General features: G+C 53.0%; 1 protein-coding gene across 2 annotated transcripts in view; it reads right to left on the bottom strand.

The window, feature by feature from the left end:
• Positions 1–22,170, bottom strand: part of ADGRD1 (adhesion G protein-coupled receptor D1) — a 180,197-nt gene that overhangs the window by 103,560 nt on the left and 54,467 nt on the right. For both annotated transcript variants that reach the window (XM_055237915.2, XM_055237917.2), the window contains one exon: positions 18,467–18,608. In XM_055237915.2, the coding sequence (XP_055093890.1) occupies positions 18,467–18,608 (142 nt within the window). The remainder of the gene's footprint in view (positions 1–18,466; positions 18,609–22,170) is intronic.

Raw genomic sequence — 22,170 nt, 5'->3', positions numbered from 1 at the left:
TTCTCTAATGAACGTCATCTCTGTGACAGGGTGGCGATTTCTCTAATAAGCATAATCGTCACTGCCCCGCCATACCGAGAGGAAGCAAAGGGGCCCTGGAGGAAGCACAGTAAGCGACCACGTGGAGCTGCAGAGCCCTCTCTGCTCACTGCTGTCCTAAGGGGGCAGCCGAAAGTTCATGGGCAGGTGCTGGCGCCCGGGCCTGCAGTAAGAACACTCGGGGAAAAGGCAACACGGCGGTGGGGGAAGTGTCAGCGGAGGCATCACATGTACTTCCAGGGTACCAAAGTGAGTTGTGAAACCTCCCACTATGCTGAATTTTCAAAGCAGGTGTCAGAACCCGTGAGCTGATTCGTGCTCGTGGAGGATCTAAGCGGGGTCGCAAGGGGAACAATAAGCTGTGAATCTGTGAGACTGTCTTTGAATAGAGCTATTTTGTGAGCTCTGCCTCCACCGCCAGGGTGGAGAGGGAAGGTCTGCTGCCTACTGAATGCCGGTGTAGCCTAGAAGGGGGCTTCAGTAGAGCCTGGGGGAGCCCTGTGTGCCCCTTGCGGGGGACAGGGTTGGAGCTGGTGCCTGACACTTGGAGGAGGACATTTGGGCTGTGTCTAAGGGCTAAGGGCTGCATTTTGGAAAGAAATGTCACCCCCTCTATCTGTGGGGCACAGCAGCAGGAACCCTAGGGCCAAGGGTGGAGTCTGCAATAGGAGAGAAGTCAGGCTAGTTCATCTGAAGGCCTCCCTTCCGGAGCAGCAGTTCACCAAACAGACACAAATGGCTCCCCAGCTTCCCACAGGGAAGGCAGGTAGACACCTGGCACGTGCAGGGAGGAGGCAACAACACCTCTCAGGGTTTCCGAGCATTGGCAGAAGTGACCTGGATGTTTGGTATGCAGAGCTGGCCCCTGGGGAGAAGCCAAGTCACTTCCTGAGGCTTTGGGGAGACAAGGTGTTGACACTCAGGCCCAACCTTGGGGGCACAAGAATCAAAGACACAGAGATCCGTGGAGGTGGCCCTGGGGGTCCATTACTCCTGCAGCCTCAAGGGGAGGGGCCAGTGGGTGACCTGGTTTAAGACCAGGCCTGAAGGAAAGATGGGGGGGCCCATGTTTGCTAATCCTGGAACCTTGGGAAAACAACAGACAAACGCAAATCTGAGAAGCGGTGAGCAATGGGTGACTCGTCGACAGAATCGCATGGGTGAGGGACTGCATTTATGTCTCAAGCTGTGTAAATGGTCATCCCAGCAACATGTCAGAACTCAGCCCCATTCCAATCATGCCCCACAGTCTCCCCGAATCCTCCCGCACCTGGGCTCAGACCTGCAAGAGGCTAAGCCAGGCCTAAAGGGATGAAGGCCATTGTCCAGTGTTTGAGCCGCACCAGGGCAGCACGCAGTACCCAAGGCTGCCCTAGACGTGAGTGGCTCCACTGTCAGAGTCCCCCACAAATGACATGGCGCAGGAAGGGAGGGTGGGACGCAGCGAGCAGCTTCAACAGGACCCCCCAAGGCAGCAGAGCTTCTGGCAGTGGAGCTCAGAGTTGAGACCGCCCAGCCCCTGGCTCCCCGGGGCCCAGTGTGGTGGGTTGGGATGAGGTGTTGCCCTTCCTGCGTTCCGGGCTCCCATGTGGCCTGTTCAGAAACCCTGGCGAAAAGAGCGGCCCTCGGTGGGGGCCCTGGCTGTGGATGAGTGCTCCTCTGGAAGGAGACTCCGACACACTGCACATTGTGACAGAGGCGGCCGTAATCAAGGCGACCCCAGAACAACAGGCTGCAGACACTGCTCAGTGTCTCCCCTACACAATAGCTGACCTGTGCTCTGCACATCCTGGCGTATTCAAAGCGATGAGCCCTCAGCCGCGGGTTAAAGTACTGGTGTCTTCTGTTCTTTACAGTCTCAGTGTGCCACATTGAGCTGTCACTCGCCACAGTCCATGGCATCCACGCTACAGATGCCAAAGGCCACGGGAAAGCGAGTTCGCCATTCTGCTGAGGCGGGCAGGCTACTATTCCCCGGGACATGGCTGACACCCCTCACCTGCCCCGATGTGCAGCTGAAGAGACCCCTCATCCGGCCTTGGCCTCAGGGGAGGGACAATGTCCAGCAAGCTTCTGTGTGACCCTATGTCTGTCACATCAACTGGAGCAGAGACATCTGGATACAGAAAATCCCGTTCACCAAGGTGGGTGCCCTCAGGAGGAAGGGCCTGAGCACGCTGCAACGTTGGGGATGCATTCTGAGATCTAGTTGCATTCTCAGAGATCCAGCCGCTGCCCCGAGAATTTCAGCGGCACGGTCTGGAAGGGCTTCCCACAGATTCTTAATTTACCCTCTGCGGCGGACAAAACACGACGCCCACCCTCCGCCAGAGGGGTCCACAACCTAACCCCAGAGCCTGGAAATGTCACTTTACATGGCAAAAGGGACCTTTCCTATGTGGGTAAATTAAAAGTCTGGAGGTGGGAGGTGATCCTGAATTAGCCACATGTGTCCAGTGTGATCCCAAGGGTCTTGACAGAGGGAGGCAGGAGGCAGGGGCAGAGGAGGGGGAGGCACGGAGGCTAGGGTCGGGGGAACAGATTCTCACTGCAGGTTCAAGAGAGGCAGAGGAGGGGGAGGCACAGAGGCCAGGGTCGGGGGAACAGATTCTCACTGCAGGTTCAACAGAAGCAGAGGAGCGAGAGGCACAGATGCCGGAGTCAGGGGAACGGATTCGCACTGTAGGTTCAAGTGTTCATCTGCATTGACTATAATAGTCAATATGAAAAATAGTCCTGGTAGATTGCAGCAGCAGGCAATGAGTTAACGTTGGAACTATATCGAGAGCTCTCAGAAGTCACTAACAAAACAAACACTCCACTGGAGAAATCACGAAAGAAGGGGGTGTACAACATAAAGAAAAATGCAGATGGCCAGTTCACTTGGGAAGCCTCACCAATAACCAAAGCAACGCACCTACGAATGACAACCAGGTGTGACTCCCTGCGTATCAGAGCCTGCAATGGCGTGGGAGAGGCGGCACTGCCAAGCCCCACCCATGGCTGGATAAATGGTTACGACCTTTCTGAAGGGCAGTTTCACGATGCGCATCAAATTTTTAAATGTGTCTCACCAAAAATAGCCGAGGCCGCCTGGAGTAACAAGCTGGAGGGTTTACACGAGACGATCTCAGGCCTTGGCATAGAACGTGGCAGTTACAATCGTACCGGCATGCAAATGGGATGACGGACAGAGCAGAGTCCAGAAACAGCCACGTCGCCCCTCCCGTGACTGACAGCAAAGGTGGCACCACAGCACTAGCGGAGAGGTTGGTCTTCCCACACGTGGAGCTGGGTAAATTACATATCCGTCTGGGGAAAGTGGTCAGTCTCAACCCCTACTGCACTGCAGACACAGAAACAAGTAGAGAAGGACCACAGGCCGAAACACGAAAGTGAAAACAACAAATGTTCCAGGTAACACAGGAGACTACTTTGATGGCCTCGGGTTAGGCAGGATTCCTCGACCAGGATGCAAAAGCACTGAACACAGAAGAGCTTGATAAACCAGACTGCACTGACGTTGAAAACTGCTGTCCACCAGCAGACACCATTAAAGTCAAAAGGCAAGACCCAGTGGAAGAGATATTTGCAATATGTGTATCAAACAAATGACTCATATTCAAAATACACAAAAACTCCTTAAAAAATCAATAAGAAAGAAAAGCAGACAGCACAACAGAAAAATAAGCAGAAGACTTGAGTAGATTTTTTTAAAAGGATATCGATGTCCAGTAAACATAAAAAGGTCACCAACGTCATTCAGGAAAAGCAAATGAAAAACAGAATGAGACGACATTAGCCACCAGAATGGCTGACCTGGAAAAGACGGGCCACACCCAATGCTGGACACTGGGCTTCTCACGCTCTGCCAAGGGGACAGTGAACAAGTGCTCGCTCTGGAGAAGGCACCGGGCACCATCTGTTCATGCTGAACATGCCCCTCGACCCAGCGACGCCATCCTGGGCAGATCCCACAAAGAAGGGCACAGTCAGGTTCACCAGCAGAAATGAGCTCACTAGAACATCCGGCAGCTCTGTTCCGCCGGCGTCTAGAAGGGCATTCCGTGGTGCCAGCCATGTGCTGCTTCTTGATCTGAGGGGTGATTTCTTGGGTATGTTCACTTTGTAAAAACTGTCGTACCACACACACATGTGCATGCTTTCCTGCAGGCATGTTATACTCCAGTAACACGTTTGCTTTTAAAACATGGCTGGCAGGGGGATGCAGGGTGATGAGAAGTTTGGTTTGAGTAACCTGAACCCCTAGCTCTAATTTTTTTGTCTATGACTCTACAATTCTACCTGCTCCCCTCAGTAAATAAATACAGATCTGGCTTAAACATCCGAAATAAATTTTAAAATGAGAAAAAAATGTGTAGACATTTAACAGAGCAATTCTACCTCTAAGAATTCATCCCACAGAGATAGCCCAGCAAGAACACAGAAGATTCATTACAGCATTGAGAGAATGCAGACCCGAAGCCAGACGCACACCAGCAGGATGACAAACGTAGACTATTAAGCAGCCGTGAAAATGATGATACAGTCTGAGTTACCAGCACAGAAATATAGACATGGTAAATTTAAAAACTGAAGCTGCAAAACAGCACAGACAGCAGAACCCCATTTATATAAAATTGTGTGCGCACACACCTAGAGAAGCCTCCGAAAGAAGTCACCACAATGTTGACACTGGTCATCTCTGGGGGATGGGATTTCAAACGATGTTTGGCTATGTGTGAGTGCATGTGTGTGCATGTGTGGGTGTTATTTAAACAGCCTGCAGAGTAGGAATATCCTGGGTCTACAGTGCACCAAGGAATGACCATGGGAAGAAAATGAACCTTGCTTCATTCACAATCAACCATTTTTCCCTCATTCACAGCAAATCCTAGAGAAATAACAGCTGCGTGCCACAATCCCTACCAGAAAGTTCCTGCCTCCAAGAGAAGCCACCCTCCTGCTTGCATCTCCCTCAAATATGGTTCTGAATCTGAGAAGCACAGGAAAGTGACTGTGTTTAATAGTCTGCAACTGGAAACAGCCAAATTACGGTTACGAGGACGAGTCAGCGGTGGTCTATTCATATAATGGAATATGGAATAGTGACGAGTAGCATCCAGCCGTGAATGCTGCCATAACCCCTGGGAGACTCTCACCTGGGAGTCTCCCGGGGATACTGGCGATGCCTACAGATGTATCTAGTTGTCATACCTGGGGAGGGGCTGCTGGCATCAAGTGGGTAGAGGCCAGGGATGCTGCTCCACACCCTCCCTGCAATGCCCCGGCCAGCCCCACAGCCACAGTGCCCCAACACCAATACATCTCAACACACCAGAACCAGTTCCCTTGGGAGATTAAGCCCCAGAAACATAAGTCGACTTCAAAAGGCCAAAGTCTGGATTCCACTCTATGCCTGGGAATATCCTCTGTTCAGGGGTGACACGGACGCTGGAGCTTCACGTGGTCAGGAAGTGCTCTGGAGCTCACTCCCTTCCAATGCCCTGAGAGATTGGACAGATGATTGCTGATGTCAGTGGCAAAGGACCCCCCCAGACATTAAAATGAGCCCTTTGGGAGAATAAGGGATTCCATCCAGCTCAGAAGGGCAGGAGTAATGAGGCCACCCGGCCCTCTGGAGGGCACCTGGAAAGGCCGGAAGCACGGTCTGTGCCCTGAGACACAGTCCACTGAGACACAGTCCGTGGCCCAGCCACGCCTGCGGCTGCCCCGTCTGTCTGTAGAGTGCAGGCTCCCCAGCAGGGGAGAAGCACAGATGGCACCTCACTGTCCATTTCCACTTGCCCTCTGCAGCCTGAAGGCCCAGACACACCGATGGCACTGGCGCATTTGACATGAACCAGGCACAGGGACACAGTTACGCGTCCCAGGGCCTCCGTGGGCTTCCGTGGTGCAGCCCTGGGGCATGCGGAGTGCCCAACCTCACCCCCAGACTTTACCAGGTGCCCCCTCGGAGCCTCCAGGATGGGCCTGCAACTGTGTCCCTCACACCCTGGGGAGCTTGCACCCCATTCTGTGCCAGCAAAAGAGGGTATCTCAGGCCAGGCACAGTGGCCCACGCCTGTAATCCCAGCACTTTGGGAGACGGAGATGGATGGATCGCTTGAGGCCAGGAGTTCGAGACCAGCCTGAACAACACGGTGAAACCCTGTCACTACTAAAATTACAAAAATTAGCAGGGAGCATGCCTATAATCCCAGCTACCCAGGAGGCTGAGGCAGGAGAATTGCTTGAACCCAGGAGGTGGAAGTTGCAGTGAGCCGAGATCGTGCCATTGCACTCCAGCCTGGATGACAGAGGAAGACTCTGTATCAAAAAAAAAAAAAAAAAAAGAAAAGAAGGCATCTCAGCCTCGGGCCTCAAGACCTCAGCCCATGTTGGGAGAAAACTCCTGCAGCCTCTATGTCATGGTTCCCTGACAATGATGTGGAGGACAAACGTGTGACTCTCTTCCGAGTTCACCTCCTCCTCACGGCCCGTGACAGAGTGCCGCCAGGGGAAATCTTCCCATCAGACAAATCACTTTAACTCAGAAGAGCAGGCCCCTGGAACATCCTCAGAAATATAAAAGCAACCTTCAAAAGAAAAACCCCAAAACCCTAGAGAACGCTTGGCTAAGACAAGCCTTAATTACCATCCTCTTTCAGTATGATAAAAATTCCTCTCCACTTCTCTTCAAGACAGGATTCCTTATTCAAACACTTTCTTTTTTTAAAAATAACTACAGTAACCAACCATTAAAATGGGGACTGCATTTTAATCTACCCTTTCTTTTTCTCTGGTTTTCAAACTGGCACCTTTCATACTTCACAGAAGACACAAACATGGCCTTCTAAAAACTTCCATCCACAGCATCAAGCCCCACAGGGCCTGTAATTCACTGCAGCAGGGAGGCAAGAAGTGCCTGCAGAGACGGTTCCCCCAGGCCACCATGCCGTCCCTGCCCTCCGGCCACGGCCAGCAGGCCTCAGGACCAGTGAGAAAATGGCCCAGAGAGCCCTGCCCGAGCTTCTCACAGACACGCCTGCTGCATTGCTCCCTTCCCATTGCCGCCTTCTCGTGTCTGGGAGGGCTGAATGGTGCCTCAAGGAAAAGGAGTACAGTCTTGCATTGCTTAATGACAAGCACACATTGTGAAAACGCATCATGAGGCGATTTCATCGTGCTGTGAACATCACAGAGGGGACTTACACAAAGCTAGACGACATAGCCCACCACGCACCGGGCTGTACGGAGTAGCCTATTGCTCCTAGGCTACAAACTGTGCCCACTACTGTACTGAACGGTGCCAGCGGCTGTAACACAATGGGAAGGATCTGTGCATCGAAACACATCAAAACATAGACAAGGTACAGGGAAAATCTGGTCTTACAGTCTGATGGGACCACTGTGGTATACACAATCTATCACTGACCGGAACACAAATGAATGTTTCCAAAACACACAGGACGCTCGATTGGGTCTGCTGCAGCACCAGCCACACTGGAAGCCATGGTGGCTTCAGGGACCACTAGAAGCCACGCTCGACCTCCCCTCTGCCCGGAGAGCCAGCACACTGAGGAGCTAGCCATCAGGCACCAGCACCAGGCTCCAGCCCTCCGTGTGGGCCTCTCTGACCCTGACGTCAGAGAGAACACCACTGACCCGGCCAGCGGGGCTGCCTGCACCTGCTTCCTGCACGACTCCCCACAGGCCGCTCTGCCGGGGGCAGGAAAGCACTGTCCCTCAGGGGTGGCTAATTCTAGGCTTTGCCACTCCCAAAACCATTACTCGGATCATCCAGATGCTAACCCCAAACACATCATTCGTCTCTCAGATCCGTTCTGTCTTCATCTGTGGTCGACAGCTCATCAGGTTGAATCTTCAGAAATGACTTAAATCCACACACCAGGGTCAGCAGCAGAAGGCGGCTAGCTGGGGGCCATTCTGAGTTGTCTATTTGCAGAGACTGGTCGTCTTCTCCCTGCTGTTTGTCACTTCATTGCCCCTCAACACTGCCCGAGGGTCAATATAAGGGGAAGAAGGTCCGTCTGCAGGTAAATAGAAACTTTCTGGGTTTCCAGAACAGAGGCTGGACCGCCCACTGCAGGAATATGCAGGTTCACAGGGTCATTTGCTGCAACAAGTTATTTATACAAAATATGGGTAACAACTTAAATGCCCATGAGTAGGAGACAAGCTGAATAAGCCGGTGATGGTTGAGTAAACCCACACAGTGGGGCTCTGTGCAGCTGAGAAGCTGGAAGGCCTCTGCGGATGGGTTTGGAGTGACTTCCAGGATAAACTGAGTACCAAAGAGTTTCTATGGTGTACCACCCTTCACAGGAGACAGAAGGGGCTATTTAAAAAAGTACATGTATCTATTCATTTGGCACAAAAGAGATACAGAAAACACACACACACACACACACACACATGAATGGGACCTGCTTACCTGGGGAAGTGGGTGGGAACAGGGTGCAGGGAATGGAGGATGGGGACAGAGCGGGGGTGGGCCATGCCTCAGAGGAAGTCTTGGTGTAGATCTGCCTTTAGAACCACAGTATAGTTCACATACCCCTCAAATACATCAACACTGAAAATCAACCAACCTGTGGGGGACCCAGAAGAGAGTACCAATGACAGCAGATGAACCTGGCTGTGTTCTAAGTGACGCTACAGGAAGGGAGGCAGAAGAAAAGAGGCAGCTATGGAATGCAGAGAAACGGTGTCTTAACTATATGGTGTAAGGCTAAAAGCAGAGAGGATGTGAACAAACACTGTCCCCTCATCAGTACATACGTTTCCCACAAGGGTGTGGGTTAGCAATTCTGAACCTGTGTGTGCAGCACATTTATACAAATAAAATTATTGAGAATAATGAGAGACAGGTTTCCTACTTTGGGAGAAAGAAGAACATACAAGGAAAGGCTAAATGAATCCCACAGTCTTGGACCAGAAACAGGTATCAGAATGCAATCATAGTTTGCAACACAGACACACACACAGACACACAGAAAAACGCAGGAAGATGCAGGTGCATGCGTGTGCTTCTGAGAACACACACACACAGATTTCCCGGCTCTGTCCACCAAGAGAGAGGACTGAGAAGAGTGACGCTCCAGCAGAAATGAGCACGCCTGTCCCTGATCCTGCTTTCTAAATGCCATTCTCCAACCAAAGGCACCAGAGCTCCTCAGGGAAAGAGCCGATTCCATGAGCCCAGCATATCTTTAATGCCTGAACGTAAGGAGGGACTCAAAAAATAAGGGAGGCATCAAAGGAGGCAGCAGCCAACTGGACAGAGCTCCCGATGGTCACAGCTGCAACAACGGGAGCAACAGAATCCGTAATGATAGAGCCGGGTCTACGGCCAATCCACCCTGCACGTGCCCGATCTCGTCTGATCTCGGATAGAGCCGGACGGCGCCCTGTGGGATGAAGTAGTATCCCTGAGTCATAGCAACACAAGCAACTGAATACATAAATCACAGTTTGTACTTATCATAGAATTTCAATTAATAAATGCAGAAGGAATGATGGAAATAGAAAGTCATCATTAGGCAAATATTACAGTCAAAATTTTTGCAAGCAAGAGCCATCAATGGATGTAGAAATTCATGGAGGAAGATGAGCTGAAGGAGGGTTGTGTAGTTTCACGGTATCCCCCACCACCAAGATATTTATTCTAGGCAAAGGGGAAAACCATCCCTTTACAGTGGGTTCATCTGGCAGACACCACCTCACCCACGCCATCCCAGTGAGCATTACCGGCAACAATGAACATTCACATCCCATACTTGCTATGCTGGAGCCGAATTGTTCCCCCCTAAAGTCACCTGTTGAAGCCCTAACCCCAGGACCTCAGAATGTGACAGTGTTTGGAGTCAGCATCTTTGAAGGGGTGATTATGATAAAATGAGGTCATTAGGGTAGGCTCTAATCCAATGTGAGCAGTATCCTTATAAGAAGAGATCAGGGCTGAGCACGGTGGCTCATACCTGTAATCCCAGCACTTTGGAAGGCCGAGGCAGAATTGCCTGAGCCCAGGAGTTCAAGACTAGCCTAAGCAACATAGTGAGATCTCATCTCTACAAATAATTGAAAAATGAGCAGGGCATTGTGATGCATGCCTGAGGTCCCAGATACTCAGGAGGCTGACGCAGGACGATGGTTTGAGCCCGGCGATCAGGGCTGCAGTGAGCCGTGACTGCACCTCTGCACTCCAGCCTGGGCAACAGAGAGAGACTCTGTCTCAAAAAAAGAAAAAATGGAAGATCAGGACACAGACACGCACGAGGGATGGCCACGTGACGATACAGGGAGAAGACACTGCCTGCAAGCCGAGAAGAGAGGCCTTGGGAGAAACCAAACCTACCGACACCTTGATCTTGGATTTTCAACCCCTAGAACGATGAGAAAATAAGTGTCTGTTGCTTGGTAGCCCACAGGCCGACTCACACAGCCTGATGCTGCAATAAGAAAGGACCATTTCACTCCCCTGGCGTTCTTGTCAAAGACACACAGCATCGGCCTAATCAGGAGGAAGCATCAGACAGTGCCCAGGGATGCTCCACAAAGCACCGGCCGGGCTGCAGCGAAGTGTCAAAGTCATGGGAGACAAAGGGAAGCTAAGAACCCATACAGACTGAGGTTGCCTAGGAGACGTGACAACTAAACGCTCTGTGCCAGCCAAGGTGAGACCCCGGGACTGAGAAAAAGCTGCAAGTGAGGAAACTGACACCATTCAAAAAACGTCTGTCGTTAATATCAGTGTCAATTTACTGGTTTTAATCATTGTACTTAAAAATACCACCGCCAGGGAAGATGGGTGAATGATCTGTATGTCTGTAGACAGACAGGGGAATTCTGTACTATTCTTGCCATTTTTTTCTGTAAGTTTAAAATTATTTCAGAATAAAAATCTTAAAACATTGAGGTTGTAAACTGTTGACCTCCTGGCTGCATGCAACCCACACATAGGGTTTCTTTGACAACACTGGAAACAAATTTGAATTAGCTGCCAACAAGACAAATCCAGGAATATAATTTAAAGCCCAGATTCCGGGCTGCTCTTCGAAAGTCACAAGCTGTGGTGACGGTGACACCCCGAGGAGGTCAAAACCCAGCCCAAAGGCACCCTGTGTCCAGGGCTGCTCCTCACACCGGCCATCCTGAGCCTGGCCCCTGAGAGCCACACCTAGAGGAGGGCCTCGTTTGAGGAGGTGCCCAGTCCTGATGACACAGGTCCCCCGCACTGCACAAGGAGAGAGCCTGAGGGCTTCTTCGAGGTCTGGGGGCCTCGGATCAACGTCCAGGGTTCAGCCTTAGCCAGGGCTTCATGTGAGGGCATCCACAGCTCGGGCAACTGCCTCGTTCAGACCCGGCCCATGTCCAGGTGAGCGTGGCCAACGTTTCGGAGTCTCAGCACTCAGCTTACAGACCTCCCTTTGCCACCAGTGCCTCCGTTTCTCTCCTCAGATCACCAGTGCCCCACTGCGTGTGAGCCTGGGGAACCAAACCTCTTCCCTGATCTCAGCCCTGGGGTGCTATTAGGCATGCATGAGGGGCAGAGCCCTGCCCTGGCCGGAGCTTGGGGTCCTGCCCCGGGAACATCTCCCTGGAGTACCCTCATTGCACTCAGTCCCTTCCAGAATTTGTGACAGCCTGAGCGATGGCCTGGCTTTGGGACTGACACATTCCGATGGAGCTGAGGCCGTCTGATGAGCACACTTTTGACAACAGCAATCAAACTGACAGCACTGGGCTCTTTGCAATATGTATTTTTGGTGCTTATTCTAATTCTAAAATATCCCAAGACTCTGCTTCCCTTATTCCTTGCTCCCTTCTAAGGAAAAAGGTTTCATCTTCATTGACCTGGGAAATTGACATTTCAATGTAGATTTAAAACTTAAGATTTTGATTGAATGCACTGAGCAATTTTGACTGAAAAGAACACTGCAGTTTCTGATCAATCATCATGTCAAAAACCCCTGGCATCCCAGGGTGGTGTGTGGGTACCATCCCTGTCCAGACCCTCAATAGAACTGCTGGAAAGGCTTCCTGCGTAGCCGTGGGTGAGGCACCCTGGAGACCTGCTCTGCCCAGCAGCATAGCCTGAGCTGCAGAAGGTCTCAGCCCACTGGGTGCCCCTAGAGCTGGGTGGGACAGTAGCCAGAGGTCAGGGTGACCAAGCAGGAGCAGCAGGAGCCGGTCCACCAGAGGCCACTGCTGAGTCGGTCCAAGGTCAGGGTCTGAATCTGGATTATTTGATAGTTTGGGGAGCAAACAATGTTAAAAAGCAAAATCCTGCAGAGGCGTCTGTGCAGGGCTCTGAAGTGTGCACACCCGGGCACAGGCTGGGCCACCATGGCTGTTCTGAACCAGAGACCTGTGAGTCTGTGCCCCGGCCTCGCTGAGACGCTGCCTGTCATGTCCCCAGGCCCCAGCCGGGCTCCTGCCCCCACCTGCGGGACCTCACAGAACCAGAATAAGCTTCGGGCCCTGGAAGCCAAAAGCAAAGTCCTTCTCAAACACCTTAGCCTGTCCTGAAAGAAAACGACTGAGCGTATTGAGAAAGGATGGTGGAAATGAAACGGCTGTGCTTTGAGAAAGAAGTTCCACGAGAATGTCCACACCTCTGCTAACAGAAACGATTCAATAGTGCCATTAAACAGCGTTAAGCAGAATACGTTTATTTGCCCTTCATGTGTAAAAGGCAAAATCCTCCCTATCAGGGAGGTGGACTCTTTTCTATTTCATTTTGCACCAGTCATAACTGACTCCAGTTGGTTTCCTAAGAAAATAGAATAGCTGGATTTTGTAACATACGGGTCCTCGTGGCCTGAAGTCAGCGAATGATGGGGCAGCAGGAGGGAAGCGCTGAGCGAGGCGGCCGACCTGAGGTGGAGCTTCCGTCTCGTCTCATTGGTGGACCCTCTTGGTGGGAAACCGCTGGGATGAGCCAATCTCTAAGACTAAGGTTCATCAGGCACCACAGGGGGCGTCCTCCACAGCAGGGGCCCGGCGCGATTTAACCAAAACCCGAGCGGAGACATGCAGACACCTGGGAGAATGAGGGCCTCAGCCCTGCAATCTAACCATGCGGCTGTGATTCAGTTTAATGCCACCCTGCCTTCCTGGGAGCTGGAGGGGTGGGAGAGGAGGGCGCTGCCTGGGCGGGAGAGCAGACAGGCGTGAGGCCCCGGGGTGAGGCACTCTGGAGACCCGCTCTGTGCAGGAGAGGGAGAAGCCGTACCAGACAAAACAAATCACTTTCCACTTTCCAAATTCCAGAGCTCCTACCTGCCGGCCCTGCAAGGATGCAATGTGGGTGTGTGTGTGTGGGTGTGTGTGGTGTACCGAGGCTGGGTATGTGCACGTATGTGCCCATATGGGTGCTGGATGCAGGTATATGCACTGGGTGTGTACTGAGTGTGTCTGTGCTGGGTGTGTGTGCACTGGATGTGTGTGTCTGTCCTGGCTGTGTGTATACTGAGTGTGTGTGTGCCTGTGCTGGGCGTGTGTGCACTGGGTATGTGTGGACTGGCTGTGTGTGCACTGGGTGTGTCTGTGATGGGTGTGTGTATACTGAGTGTGTGAGCACTGGGTGTGTCTGTGCTGGGTGTGTGTACTGGGTATGTGTGCACTGGGTGTTTGTATCTGTGTTGGGTGTGTCTGTGCTGGATGTGTGTGCACTGGGTGTATGTCTGTGCTGGGTGTGTGTGGACTGTGTGTGTGTAGACAGTGTGTGTGGAGTGAATGTGTGTGCACTGGGTGTGTGTGTGCTGGGTGTGTGCGTGCTGGGTGTGTGCGGACTGGGTGTGTGTGTCTGTGCTGGGTGTGTGCAGACTGAGTGTGTGTATCTGTGCTGGGTGTATGTGGACTGGGTGTATGTGGACTGAGTGTGTGTGGACTGGGTGTGTGTGGACTGAGTGTGTGTGGACTGGGTGTGTGTGGACTGGGTGTGTGTGGACTGGGTGTGGACTGGGTCTGTGTGGGCTGGGTGTGTGGACTGGGTGTGTGTGGACTGGGTGTGTGTGGACTGGGTGTGGACTGGGTCTGTGTGGGCTGGGTGTGTGGACTGGGTGTGTGTGGACTGGGTGTGTGGACTGGGTGTATGTGGACTGAGTGTGTGTGGACTGGGTGTATGTGGACTGGGTGTGTGTGGACTGGGTGTGTGTGGACTGGGTGTGGACTAGGTGTGTGTGGGCTGGGTGTGTGTGGACTGAGTGTATGTGGACTGTGTGTGGACTGAGTGTGTGTGGACTGAGTGTGTGTGGACTGGGTGTGTGTGGAGTGGGTGTGTGTGGACTGGGTTTGTGTGGACTGGGTGTGTGTGGACTGGGTGTGTGTGGACTGGGTGTGTGTGGACTGGGTGTGTGGACTGTGTGGACTGGGTGTATGTGGACTGGGTGTGTGTGGACTGGGTGTGTGTGGACTGGGTGTGGACTAGGTGTGTGTGGGCTGGTTGTGTGTGGACTGAGTGTATGTGGACTGTGTGTGGACTGAGTGTGTGTGGACTGAGTATGTGTGGACTGGTTGTGTGGACTGTGTGGACTGGGTGTGTGTGGACTGGGTGTGGACTAGGTGTGTGTGGGCTGGGTGTGTGTGGACTGAGTGTATGTGGACTGTGTGTGGACTGAGTGTGTGTGGACTGAGTGTGTGTGGACTGGGTGTGTGTGGACTGGGTGTGGACTGGGTCTGTGTGGGCTGGGTGTGTGGACTGGGTGTGTGTGGACTGTGTGTGGACTGGGTGTATGCAGACTGTGTGCATGTCCATGTACATGTATGCGTGTGCATGTGTGCTGTGCAACCTCACTGGCTGTGTGGCCCCCTGCAGCCCTGGCACTCAAGCTGTGTTCTCATCTCCTGCCTCCCCTCTCTGCCCGTGCCCTCCCCTCTCCACTTGCCCCCACCTCCCCTTCTGGGATGGTCCCTGACTCCCGCTCTTCAATGTCCCTCAGCCCCTGTGGGGGGCTGTGATTCACAGCGCCCGCCTCACTCACGAGGACAGCTTCAACACAGAGGTTCCAGAGTCCTTCAGAACAAACCTCCCGCCTTTACAGACTATTTTTTTTTTTGAGACAGAGTCTCACTCTACCGCACAGGCTGGAATGCACTGGCGTGATCTCTGCTCACTGCAACCTCTGCCTCCCGGGTTCAAGTGATTCTCCTGCCTCAGTCTGCCAAGTAGCTGGGATTACAGGCTCGTGCCACCATGCCCGGCTGATTTTTGTATTTTTAGTAGAGACGGGAATTCACCATGTTGGTCAGGCTGGTTTCGAACTCCTGACCTCAGGTGATCCGCCCACCTTGGCCTCCCAAAGTGCTGGGATTACAGGCTGAGCTACTGTGCCCAGCTACAGACTCTTGACTACAGGCTTGACACACCTCAGGGCAGTACTGCCCTACCCTCAAGCCTACAAGCTCGAAGTGTCTGTCTCTGCTGCATGTCACAGCCACATTTCCAAACACAGGCTGAGCCCGTGGAGCACACCCTCACTGATGTCACGGCAGAGGGGACAGCCTGTGCAGGGGACCAGGATTCTCTCCATACAAAGAGAAGACACAAATGTCAACTGCACAACTGCAAGACAGGGCACTGACTCCAGCACAGCACTCACTCAGCAAGCATCTCCTGAGCCTCCACTCAGTGCCAAGGCTCACTGCGGGCAGGTGGGGAAGGGCAGTGGGCTCTACACTGGATCTGGCAGCCTCTGAGAAGCTGCAGGCCGTTTAAGGGATTACGGATTACTGATTAGCATAAATGACTATGGCATACAGAGCTGAGACTCTGTGCTAATGCAATGCAAAGACGGCGTGGAGGGAGGTTCCCTTCTGTGCAGGCCGCAGAGGGCTTGGAGAAGAGAAGGCTCCCCCTGAGATGGGTGAACTCAGACAGCAGAGGTGTGGGAGAGGCCCACCAGGCACAGGGAACGGCACCAGCAATGACAGCAGCTGCCTGCTGGGCTTGGAAGGAGAGCCAGAGGTGCAGATGGAAAGCCAGACGGGAAGGGTCTACTAGAGATCTGCCGACAGGCCCAGAGTGTAAATTCTCCTGCAGGGAACCTTGAGTCCCAGAAGGTCTTTGAATAGGTAAGTAGCACCACCTGATCTGTGTGTTTGAAAATACATCTGTAAACTGTGGGGAGAATGGCGCAGACAAAACACGAGGAGGCTGCTCGTCCAGGTGGTGAGAAGTCACTGGGAAGGAGAGGGACACCGGGGAGGGGCAGAGGAAGCAAGGCAGGGGACACACTGAAAACAGGCTCATGGCTGGTCACCTGCAGAGAGGAAGGGCAAGGAGCTTGAGGTGACCAGTCTCATCTCCAATCCCCTCTCCATCTCCATTCCCATCTCCATCTCCAACGCCATCTCCATCTACAACTGGGTCCTCTCTTCATCTCCATCTCCATCTCCAGTCCCCTCTCCATCTCCATCTCCATCTCCATCTCCAGTCCCCTCTTCATCTCCATCTCCATCTCCATCTCCAGTCCCCTCTCCATCTCCATCTCCATCTCCAGTCCCCTCTCCATCTCCATCTCCATCTCCATCTCCAGTCCCCTCTCCATCTCCATCTCCATCTCCATCTCCATTCCCATCTCCATCTCCAGTCCCCTCTTCATCTCCATCTCCAGTCCCCTCTTCATCTCCATCTCCATCTCCATCTCCAGTCCCCTCTCCATCTCCATCTCCATCTCCAGTCCCCTCTCCATCTCCATCTCCATCTCCATCTCCATCTCCATCTCCAGTCCCCTCTTCATCTCCATCTCCAGTCCCCTCTTCATCTCCATCTCCAGTCCCCTCTCCATCTCCATCTCCATCTCCATCTCCATCTCCATCTCCATCTCCAGTCCCCTCTCCATCTCCATCTCCAGTCCCCTCTCCATCTCCATCTCCATCTCCATCTCCAGTCCCCTCTTCATCTCCATCTCCATCTCCATCTCCAGTCCCCTCTCCATCTCCATCTCCATCTCCATCTCCAGTCCCCTCTCCATCTCCATCTCCATCTCCATCTCCAGTCCCCTCTCCATCTCCATCTCCAGTCCCCTCTCCATCTCCATCTCCATCTCCATCTCCAGTCCCCTCTCCATCTCCATCTCCATCTCCATCTCCAGTCCCCTCTCCATCTCCATCTCCATCTCCATCTCCAGTCCCCTCTCCATCTCCATCTCCATCTCCATCTCCATCTCCATCTCCAGTCCCCTCTCCATCTCCATCTCCATCTCCATCTCCATCTCCAGTCCCATCTCCATCTCCATCTCCATCTCCATCTCCATCTCCATCTCCATCTCCAGTCCCCTCTCCATCTCCATCTCCATCTCCATCTCCAGTCCCATCTCCATCTCCATCTCCATCTCCATCTCCAGTCCCCTCTCCATCTCCATCTCCAGTCCCCTCTTCATCTTCATCTCCATCTCCAATCTCCTCTCCATCTCCATTCCCATCTCCATCTCCATCTCCATCTCCAGTCCCATCTCCATGTCCAGTACCATCTCTTGACTGCCCCAGCTCACCCAGCAGCACGAGCATGTGGGCCCCTCCCAGGTGGGGCAGAAACACAGTCACCCCGGAAAGAACAGGAGCACCCACCCAGGTATGCGCACAGAGTCGGCCTTGGCCATAGAGCAGAGCGAAACAGAATGAAATAGAAAATCCTGCCAGGAAACGCCTTTAGTGTTAATTCTGACCAATCACACAGTGAGTTCTTTAATAAACACTTGGGAAAATCTCACCCTTTGAGTGTTACATCAACACCATACCTCCTGACATGAACCTGGCGTGGGGAACAGTGCGTGCGTTTTTTAAAGAACAGCAGCATTATACTGTGGTTGCTCCTCAGATTGTATACATCTTTTGCCTTTTACTAAAGAACGGCAGCGCATCAGTATCCCCAATGTCTCTGTCAGTCCTGCTCACTGGCAAAAACAAACGACATGTGGAGAGGAGAGCGGTTATGAAGCATCAGGACCAACAGCTTATCACGCAATGCCTGAAGCATAAAAATGGTTTTTCCTGAGCTCTGAGGCATGTTTCTCTCTAACAGAACACAGTGCTGCATCTTGCTGATGGCTAACACACACGGTAACTGCGATGGCCAAGGTACCCCCTCCTCCAGTAAGGACACTTGCTATAAATGAGGAAGATCCATGATCACTCCACACACGTCTAGGAGAGCCATCTCCAGGCCTCTTCCCCAACACTGACACTGCGTGGCCAGCCCAGGCACTATGCGAGGGGCCTCCCACTGCAGCTCAGAAACAAAGGCCCAAGAAAAGGAGCTCCAGGGAGAGGAAGATTCCAGTTCGGGCCGGCACCAAGGCTGTTGGCGATTCTTTATGCAAGCACACAGACAACCCAACATTCCTCAGTGTGAAACCAGATCAAAGGCGGCGACAAGGGTGAAGGCACCACCACTCACCAATCTGTGCTTGAGGTGGACTGTAATGACCGGAGAGCCCGACAGGTTCTGAGAGAGGGTGGGCGGTGGGGACACCTCCAGGGAAATCAGGTGGCTGGTGGCGAACAGCAGGCAGTCCTGGTGATGCATGGCCTCCGCGATCCTTGGGAAGAAACGGAAATCATTACAAAATGGGAAACGCAGGGGAGCAGCACACAGCTAGAACCTGGGCTGGGAGCCAGCGTTCCACCCGAAACTATTGAGACGGAAATCTTCTTTGGATGAAACTGTGATTGCTATCATTCAGCTCCAGCTGCTCTCCTTCAAGATGTGAAGCCGGTACCTGCAGGCGAGTTCAACTATTCTGTGTTTTAACTCTGTCCCTTGAATTCTTGTCTTCAATACCTGCTCTCGTTAAGGTCTGATGCCAGGACCAAGAGGTGAGACAGAGCCCTTGACCTCAAAGAGTTTATAAGAAAACTGAGATGGCCCAAGAAGTATGGACAAGCAGAAATGCTCAAAACAACAGGGCATGAACCTCAGCAATTCCACTTAATCAGCTGTGCGACCTTGGGCAGGTAACTCACCCTGTCTGAATGTCAGTTTCCCTGATTATAGGATGGTGCAGTGGCCATCTGCTGTTTTGCCCACCCAGTATTCATTCGTCGTTTTCCTGATCAAAGCACCTGCATTCCCCTCTAGGTGGCCATCCCCTTCTCCGCTCACAGCCCATATAGCCTGGAGTTGACTCTATCTTGGCTCAGGAGGGAGCCCTGGTATCTGGGTCTGGATCAGTCAGTGCACTGCAGCCCTCAGGCCATGGAGACCATTTAGGAATGCCACCCAATCCAGTCAAATCCCAGGAGATGCCACAAGGCGAGGTGGGGGGAGAATGCGGGCTCAAAGACCCTCATTCTCCCTGCCAGACTTCTCCTCATGCCCTGAGGCACGAGGCCCTGGGAGCTGCTTGCAATCATGAGGAGGGAGACTGACTGAGAAGGGGATTGCTGAGAGATGGAGCCCAGTGACATCAATGGGATGCTGGATCGAGCTGCCCCTGAAGCCAGCTGCCTGCAGAGCTCTCGGCTTATGTGATCCAATAAATTCCCCCTTTGCCTAAAACTGTTTAAGATGGGTTTTCCGCCCCTTGCAGCCCAATCTAAAGAAGCCTAACTGAGGTCTACGGTGGCTGTCTCGTGGGGTTATGAGCTTGAAAAGATATTCAGGGCCAGGAGGAGGGTGAGGGAAGCCAGGCACCTGAAGGGCAAGATTGAAGACGGTGCTCACACTGGGCACGACCCCAAGGGTGACCAGCTCCTTTAATTTTGTGCCCTCAGCCCATTTGCCCGATTTGATCACAGCCCTGCCTGGCACACAGCAGGTCACCAAGTATCTGCTCCATGAATTTGAATTTGGGGTGACTACACAAAGATGCCTGAGACGTGCTGTCACCGGGGCCCCCGCGGTCACCCAGCCGTCTGCTTCTGTGTGGGCCTCCCCCGGGTCCTGTGCGCCTCCCCCGTCCACCATCCAAAGCGCTGACTGACTGAGGAATCTGCAGGTCCCTGTTTCGACGCCCACTGAACCACCTTTGGGACATCCCACAGGGCCCGGGGAGCTGGGGGCACCATATTTTTCCTCCCTCAACTTGTTTTTCCTTCTAACTAAGATTCAAACACCATGGTCAGTGACCCTGCTGTGGGGCTCATGGAGCAGGAGCACGTCGCACCTCACCCCTGGCCTCTGCACCGTCTCCTCACACACAACCCCGAAAAAGAGCAGGCCTCCAAGAAGCACGCAGAACTATTCCTGGAACTGTAAATACAAAGTGTTTACAAAGATGGCGCCATAGAGAATGAACACCCTGTCTGTTACCGCAGAAGCGACTTCCTGCAGCTCATCACCAGTTCACAGGGTCTGGAGCAAACCAGGGGCATCGATTCTCAGGCCTGTTAGTAACAACAAGCGACTGCTTGACCTGGTGATTCCTCTATGTGACCACGTTATTGATCCAAGCCCAAAGTCCAGATGACACACATGGAATAAAACACAAACTTAAAAAAAAAAAAAAAAAAACGAAAAGAAAGCATCACCCTAGGTCCATGTGTCTCAACCATTTTTTTCATTATAGCCCCTCTGAAGAGGCTTTTTAGACATTTTTTTCTAATAAACTTGCCCAGAAAGTTTTAGTCCCACAGAGATACAAGCTGTGTTTACGTACAGAACGTACATAAACATTCCACTCCGCAGAGCTGCAGACCTGGGTCATATCTCAGATATTTCCCCGGAAGAACAACATTCACCTTCTGAGAACATTCACCACTGCGCGTGCGTGGGTTCAGTCCCCGCCGCAGAAAGTGAGGGGGCACCAAGGCAGAGCCCCGCAGTGCCCAGCCTGACTCGCTCGGCAGCACCTTGGCCCTGCCCCGCACGTGACTCCAGGGCCCTAAGGCGTGTGGTGCGTACGCTTCAGCCAGGAGCCTGGTTCTCACTCTCTGTGCCCACTGCCCCGATGCTCGTGGCCTTTTCTGCAGAGCTCCATGAAAACACGTGTGCAATTCCACCAAACACGTTGGAAAAACCACGTTTCTAGCAACACTTAGGGCTGTGCCATTAGCCGGAACAGAAGCAGCTGTGGGCTTCAGGCCCTAAACACGCAGCGTGATTTGCCCCTTGGCTTTCCCTCTGTGGACATTCCCTGATGGTGCAACCAGTGGTCATCATCTCCCACCGAGAACAGAAGTTCCCTTGGGGCTCGGAGGCGTTCCCATTTGGTTCACTGCTCTCCCAGCTCCTGGAACCACGCCTGACACAGTGGGTGCTCAGCACACATGTAAGTGAGGGAGTGAGTGAGTGAGTGGATGAATCTACTCACAGGCAAGCAGCGAAGACTTAGATCCATTTCTTAGGAAAAACATAAGGAAAACATTAAGTGAGAACCTTCTATGAACACAAATGATATGAAAGCAAATCTGGAGTGGTTTCCTGGATTCCGCTCCGGGAACACGTGGCCTCCACCAGGCCCAGTTTGGTAATCAGTGCGACGCCAGACGTTGGCCAAGTCAAGATGAGAATGGGGCCAGACGCCTCCTTAGGAGCATTTTCCTCTAGTAAAGGTGGGGACAGAGGCGAGGCGGGGCAGGGTGGGGCAGGGGTGAGGCGGGGCAGGGTGGGGCAGGGGCTGCACTGGCTTTTCCTCTGCCCCTTATACCCTGTCTCCACCCGCCCTGTCCTGTGCCCATCAGCCAGGCTCTGGGCTCTCTGCCTTCATGTGCTCAGCAAAAGGGAAGCCCCAGAAGGTCAGAGGGCGTCGGAGCAGATAGTGGGGCCAGGATTCTCTTCCCTCAGCCCACCAGGGCACAGTCGCTGCCCCGGGGTCCCTCCATCTCTGCCCGGGCATGGTGCACTCCCCTGCCTGGCTGGCCCTGGGGAAAGCAGCGTGCCCCCATTCTTGTTCCTGGCCCGTGACTGTGCTGTCCCCCAGAGCTCTCCACTCCTGATTGCACCTTTGTAAATCCTCCTTCCTTCGATGTGCCCCAAGTTACTACCTGGCCCCATGGAGCCCCACCGATGGTCAGGCTCTGCGTCCTTCACCCCATGCAGCACATCTGTGCCAAAGCCACGCTGTTGCTCCGCCTTCCGTTACACAAAGCGGGGACTTGAAAGTTATGTGAGGCTTCAGAGGAGTGCTGAAATCTACGAGGGGACACAGAGACTTCCCGGCA

The sequence above is a fragment of the Symphalangus syndactylus genome, chromosome 13 (assembly GCF_028878055.3).
Source record: "Symphalangus syndactylus isolate Jambi chromosome 13, NHGRI_mSymSyn1-v2.1_pri, whole genome shotgun sequence".
NCBI classification, from domain to species: Eukaryota; Metazoa; Chordata; class Mammalia; order Primates; family Hylobatidae; genus Symphalangus; species Symphalangus syndactylus.
Note: the sequence above shows the minus strand (reverse complement) of the source record. Positions and strands in the feature narration are given on the sequence as shown.